The sequence below is a fragment of the Triticum dicoccoides genome, chromosome 1B, assembly GCF_002162155.2.
Source record: "Triticum dicoccoides isolate Atlit2015 ecotype Zavitan chromosome 1B, WEW_v2.0, whole genome shotgun sequence".
NCBI classification, from domain to species: Eukaryota; Viridiplantae; Streptophyta; class Magnoliopsida; order Poales; family Poaceae; genus Triticum; species Triticum dicoccoides.
Genome location: NC_041381.1, coordinates 646,545,551 through 646,551,874, shown reverse-complemented (window position 1 = coordinate 646,551,874; position 6,324 = coordinate 646,545,551). Strand labels below are relative to the sequence as shown.

At 44.1% G+C, this 6,324-nt stretch overlaps 1 protein-coding gene across 3 annotated transcripts in view; it reads left to right on the top strand.

Annotated features, from left to right (window-relative positions):
• Window positions 1-5,245, top strand: part of LOC119349345 — an 8,159-nt gene extending 2,914 nt beyond the window's left edge. For 2 of the 3 annotated variants that reach the window (XM_037617355.1, XM_037617354.1), the window contains 9 exons: window positions 8-339; window positions 1,228-1,669; window positions 1,772-2,346; window positions 2,524-2,733; window positions 2,972-3,452; window positions 3,561-4,289; window positions 4,377-4,498; window positions 4,580-4,642; window positions 4,800-5,245. In XM_037617355.1, the coding sequence (XP_037473252.1) occupies window positions 1,271-1,669; window positions 1,772-2,346; window positions 2,524-2,733; window positions 2,972-3,452; window positions 3,561-4,289; window positions 4,377-4,498; window positions 4,580-4,613 (2,550 nt within the window). In that variant the 5' untranslated portion in view covers window positions 8-339; window positions 1,228-1,270 and the 3' untranslated portion in view covers window positions 4,614-4,642; window positions 4,800-5,245. The remainder of the gene's footprint in view (window positions 1-7; window positions 340-1,227; window positions 1,670-1,771; window positions 2,347-2,523; window positions 2,734-2,971; window positions 3,453-3,560; window positions 4,290-4,376; window positions 4,499-4,579; window positions 4,643-4,799) is intronic. The other variant, XM_037617356.1, reaches the window with a different exon arrangement.
• The last annotated feature ends 1,079 nt before the right edge of the window (window positions 5,246-6,324 follow it).

Sequence of the window (6,324 nt, the reverse complement as noted above, 5' to 3'; positions counted from 1 at the left end):
TTTTGAGAATCATGTCTTGTTAGGTTTGCCACTGCACAGGCGTGAAAGGGAAGCCCAACTAAAGAGCCTGGGCCTAAAGGATTATCAAGCCCACTGGACAAGCAACAGGCCGAGCATCAAGCCCTAGCTAGTTCCCCTTCCCTATTAATATTATATAAGGGGAACCACTGGAAAAGGAAAAAACACCAGTCAACAGGAGTAGAGAGGATAGAGCGGCGGCGCGGATTCATTCGCCCGCGTCCGCTGCCGCGGCCGCGTCCACACGCCGGAGGAGGAGAAGCTGGGAGCGCGTGAGGCTGCTCTCGTTACTTCGAAATCTTTGCTATGACATCCTGTTAGGTAACCCTTTTTCTCTTCCCCCCGTCCCCTCTGAATCCAAGTATGTTAGGGTTTTGGGGGAAAATCCGATTCCGGTGAGTGGAGCCCCGATCGAGCGTCGAATCTGTGGGGGACGAGTTCTCTTAGTACATTTCGACTATGGGGGTTTATTATTTTCATTGCCCTGCAACTCTACCTACCTACACCCCCTCCCAAGGAGATTAGGGTGGATTGGAGGGGATTTAATCCCCATCAATTCCTGCAAAACCCTCCATTCCCTTACAACCGAACAGGCTATTTTGGTTGAAGCTGTTAACTAAAACTCTTATAGCCTCTGAAACAGTTTACTGAAACTGTTGGAATCTGAAAACACAGTTAATTAGTTTAAACATTAAACTCCAAATCACTTTATTCATCTCTTTCCAGATTTAAAAGAGAAGATGGTGACCTCTGTCTTATTAAGCCCATTTTACTCGTCTTAATGACCACAGTTTATGTTCTAACCATACTAAATTATATCTTGTTTCTGCACATGAGCTGTTTTCAAGTTTTGCACATGCGCTGTCTTCTTATGTTATATGTGCTGCTGTTGCTGTTGTATTAATGCTGTTGTTAAATTTTATTTTATTTTGCGTAAATGAAGACACATTTTTATAAGTGTTGCTGTTGTATAAGTGCTGCGGTACAGCCGGGCTGAGGGGGCTAGGTGGATAATCAGTTCTAACTCCCAACTAATGAGCTCATGACTATTTAAATAACAATAGCTTTATAATTGTATATGAACTTTATTCTATCATAATATGTGCATAATCAATAGGACTTCTAACAAAAGGACCACCTAGTATGATAGTTTAGTCTTGCTATAACGTACAACAATTACTAATTTTGATCCTATTTATTTCTCAACAGGTTTCTTTTTGGCATTTTTCTTCTCTACGCAGAGGCGACAGAAATGGAGCTTTCGGACTTCTGGTTGACATGGATTGCCATCCTTCTTGGTCAAATGGACACAAGGCCGTGTTCAGTTTTAGCTTGCCTGGCTCTTTTGTATGTGTTTCGCAAATCAGCTCCCAGGCCTATCAGACTTGTCGGGAGCTATTTGGTTGCCTTGTCTGTCTCTGTCTGGAGCTATTTGGTTGCCTTGTTTGTCTTTGTTCTCCCCTTCTTCATGGACTGCACCAGAGGGTTATTGTGGCTAATGTGGTTATGTGTTATGATGGGTGGTGGCAAAAAGTGCTGGTATCATTTTGCGATTCCAACTATTGCTATGGCTGTTCATTTCCTACGCATTGTTCCTCCTATTGCGCTGTCGCTTCTGCCTTCCTGTGTGCTTAATGCTATTATTTATTGGGTAAATTTCTTCTCATGTAGGTCATGAAATTCGAATACATCTTCAAGTTAATCACAGTTTTTGTTTGAGCCTAACATTTGTTAATTATTTTGTTGCATATAGATAACTGGAGGAATGTCAGTTGAATATTATGCTACAAGTCCGTTGACAAAGATAGTTCCAAAGCGTCACAAACATAACACATGTATTTGCACAAAAGAAGGTGTCATTCTTTGGAGTGGGTTCATCAAATGCTTATTGAAAACCTATGACAACCAAAAGAGCTGGGCGGGAGAGTTTGAGCTAAATGATTTAAGAGTGTATGATACAGTTTCCAGAATCGAAACAACTCCTCTTTATGAGGCTCATTTTGCTAATCTGCTTCTTGATTTGTCAAAAATGGCAAAGTTACTATCAGGTCTCCATATGAGTAATATTCAGAATCCAGGTCAGCTTCCGCTGAATGTGAAACAGCTGATTGCTCTCATGACCGAGCCTCCAGTTAGTGTGAATTCCCCAGAGGAAGAAAAGAAAGTGTATCTTCAGTATCTCTGCAACAATCCCGCTGTTAAATTGATTGGACGACGCAAGGCTCTGAACAGAAGTATCTTGAACTTAAGGCAAGCAGGTGCAGGCCACAATGCTTCTGCCGATGCTTTGACAACTTGGCTGAGCGTCCTGATGAACTCCACTGGCTGGTACCTCTCGTTCCTCTTGGCAATAATATTTTTTCTGTACTTTTACTTTTCTGCATCCTGCCTCATCTCTGAATTTAAGATTCTATCTTCAAGAATAAAACGTTTAGAGGGGAATGTATAAGTATTATGTGCTTCAGACCTGGATTGCTGCTAATTGTAATCTGTTTCATTAAACAGGGCACTTGGTGCTTTATGGGCTGCTGCTTTGTTGGGATTAGTGGACGGATTGTCTGTCCCTTGTTTAGTGTTGGTGTATCCCTTTTTACTCCATCAAATCTACAAATCAGCAGCTGTCTTGACTGTAAGAACTGCTGGGCAATCAGATGAATTTAAGTGGCTGACATATTTAATAATGGAAATGGGAGTTCTGATGGACAACAATGAAAGGTACTTCTGGATGCTCATTGGAAATGATCTCTTTTTCCATCTTTGTTGCTTTGTTAGTATCCTGCCTTATTTGTAAATTTAAGAAGCTATTTTTAACAATAGAACTTGTAAAAGTGGAATGCATGTGTATGCAGTACTTTGAATTTGGAATGCACAGTTTCAGCTTGATATTTAGTGTTGCCATATACTAACTTAAATTCATACTAATTGTGATATATTTCCTTTTTCATTCAAACAGGTTTGGCGGTGTATTGTTGGTTTGCAGCTCTATGGTGGCAATGGCCATGAAAGTGGTTGTATTCTGCTTGGCCTGCCTTGCGATTCCCTTTGGTCGTGTATTCACAGTGTTATGCCCCTTTGGTCGTGTGGACACAGTGTTATGCGTATTGCCTTTGCCAGTACTTGTGTACTTGATTTATATATCAGCCCCCATGTTCATCAAAGTCCTGGGACGGGGCATCCAAGTTGCAGGATGGGGCATCCAAATTGCTGGAGGCTTGGCCGCATCACGTATTGGAGGCCCAGTTATCTTGCACGCTTCAAGATTAGCATTCTGTCTCATGTATGTAAATCTTCTGGTTGATGGTGGCACAAGGTGGTTGGTTCTGTTTTTCCCGCTTGTTCAGTTTCTTTACCTTGTGTCCGCTCTTGCTCCCATAGTCGAATGGCTGATGGTGCTTCTGCTGCCCACGGATCTACTTAATGTCATGAGTTACTTGGTAAATTTTTCCTCTCTATGCAGGTCTTAAAATTTGGGTCTCATCTTGAAATTCCTCTAGTTGTTTTGTTTGAGACTAAACCTTTATTATCTGTTTTGTTGGATAAAGGTCATAGGAGAGATGTCAGTTCAAAGATATTCCCGAAGACCATTGACCAAAAAAGTCCGGCTGCAGCACAACAACTTTGATCTCCTGATTCTCAGCCAAGAGGGAGTGGACCTTTGGCTTGGATTTATGAAGTGCATTGTCTCATCTTATTACAATCAGAGAAGTTGGGCCGGAACATTCCATCTAAAGCACATGAGAGTGCGCGGATCTGAATTCAAGATCCAACTCATTCCTGTTTACGAGGGCACTTTTAAGAACCTGCTACTGGACTTGTCGAGGCTGGCGACACTGCTGTCAGGCTTTTATAGGCCTAACATTGAGAACCAAGATCAGCTCCCGCTATATTTGAAGCATTTGATGACCGTTATGACCAGACCGCGCGTGGATTCAGCTTCATCTGAGCAGCAGAAAGGAAGATTCTTGAAGTTTCTGCTCAATCATCCTGCTCTGAAGTCTGCTGGGCGCCGGAAGGCTCTAATGAGAGATATCCAAGAAGCAATTGCTGGAATGGAAGTAGCAGAATCGACAAGGGTGATGGAGTCTGTCCGTAAGATCCGGATGACCAGGAGATCTTGGAGGAGAGAGCCTAGGAAAGTTCCGTTCATGAGAAAGGTCTTGTACTTCGGGCAAGGAGGTAAAATCCACACTAAGCAAGGCTATGATACTACCGCAGCTCAGCTGTTACGATTCATCAGAAATTTTTATGCGCACACTGGAGGCCGTACAGATGTAAGTTTTCTGCATTTCACATTCCTGCATTTCGTGTGTTGCAAGTATTCTGCTTACTAAGCTGTTGTTCCGTTGTCATATTGGCAGCTTCCTGACCGGCACTTGACGATTAGCATGCTTGAAGGAGAATTGGCCATGTCGCACCTTTTCTCGGATTTTATGGCGGAAGCGATCTACGGGCTTGTCATGGATACTGGCATGCATGGCCAGTAAGGGGTTTTGAAACTTAACCTCCGTGTGACTCTTCTAATAAAAAAAAATATGCTTAGTTGTTTTGTTGTGTTCTGCAGGCTTGAAGGTGCATGGGAACCGTATGCTGATTGAGCAGTAGCAGTCCTTAGTTGAGCAAGAAGGTTTGTTGCCTCTTCTTTCAGTTCCATACTGTTCAATCTGTGTAGATTAGATTGGGAACATTCAGTTTCGTTGTCGTTTGTAGCAACAGCCTGTTTGCCTGTCCTGTGCCCTGGTTTGCAGGAGCAGTGATATATCTCTTTTATTTTTTATTTTCAGATTTTTGAGCTTTGGCTGTGCTGAGGAAGAGGTTAGGATTGCCGCTGAATGCCACATCAGGCAGCTCCAATTGTAGTTACGCGGTGAAGATGAGAAAGGATGTCATTTGTATTTGTTGGTTATTAGGTTAACCGCAGTCCTCGACATTACTATATGCTATCGATGGGTGCAAACCGTCATCACTCTAGCTGGCTGTTTCTCTTTAGATGTTGGGTAAGTGTTATGCTGTTGATGGATGGTGCTATCCCCGTTGCTGCCTATCTTTCTTCTTCCTTCTTTGGTTAAGTATCTTCCAGCGATTGTAACTCAGATCTGTCAGTAGTAAAAATGCTTAGTTCAGTTCTGCTCCATTACTTTTATGTACAGCGCACTGTTGGAAACATTGGATGGCACTGTTTGAAAGTGAATGAGCACAGTTCCACAGCCAGTTCCGTGGAAGTTTTTTATAGAACTCCTACTCCCTCCGTTTCAAAATAGATGACCCAACTTTGTAAAGTTAGTACAAAGTTTAAAATAGATGACCCAACTTTGTAAAGTTAGTACAAAGTTTTGGAACGGAGGGAGTACATATGAACACTTTTATCATCTACTCCATTCAACTATTTGTGAATGAGCACCGAAGTTTTGTGAAGGAAATTCAGCAAGCAAGCGGCAGCTACAGTAGCTCTTCAGCGCTACGTGTATAATCTGTGATGTGAAAGCTTATTCAACACGCAAGCTTGACAAGATTGTCAAAATCCAAAGGTTGGTACTCCGATAATCTAGGCTAGACACCGGATGGGGTGTGTCTGCCCGTGACGCTGATGGAAGCGTGGTGCAAGCACATTTCTTCGAAACAGAACTCTTTAACCGTCCAGATTAGTTGCTAATCGCACTGAAAAAGTCAAACACACTGGAACCATCCATATGAATCGCTAACAGACTCCTCTAACACAGGAAAAAGCCACGAACGCACATGCCGGATTCCACGCTCGCCGGCCGCCCATACTAGTCCTCCGCTTTCCGGTGACCCTTGCCAGCCGCTCGGACCACCGAGCTCACCGGCCGCTCGGACTAGTCCTCCGCTTTCCGGCGACCCTTGCCAGCCGCTCGAGCACCGAGCCCACCGGCCGCTCGGACTAGTCCTCCGCTTTCCGGCGACCCTCGCAAGCCGCTCGTACCACCGTGCTCGCCGGCCGCCCGGACTAGTCCTCCGCTTTCCGGCGACCCTCGCTCATACCACCGCGCTCGCCGGCTTCTACCATCGAGTTTCAGCAAAAGGCAAATTCAGCAACAAAAATGATGCCGCCGGTTGTAGCAAAAATAATAATCGGTCTCAGCAAAAAACATCACCGGTTCCAGCAAAACATGTAGTGGCGCTGACAGTCGCAACAAAATTATCGCTGGATCCAGCAAATATTATTACCGATTGTAGCAGAAAAATAGCCGGTGCCAGCACAAACGATTCGGTGGTGGTCGTCCGGTTCCAGCAAACTTACCACTTGTCTCCGCCGCCAGTCGCCTCGAACGCAACACCATGGGTCGC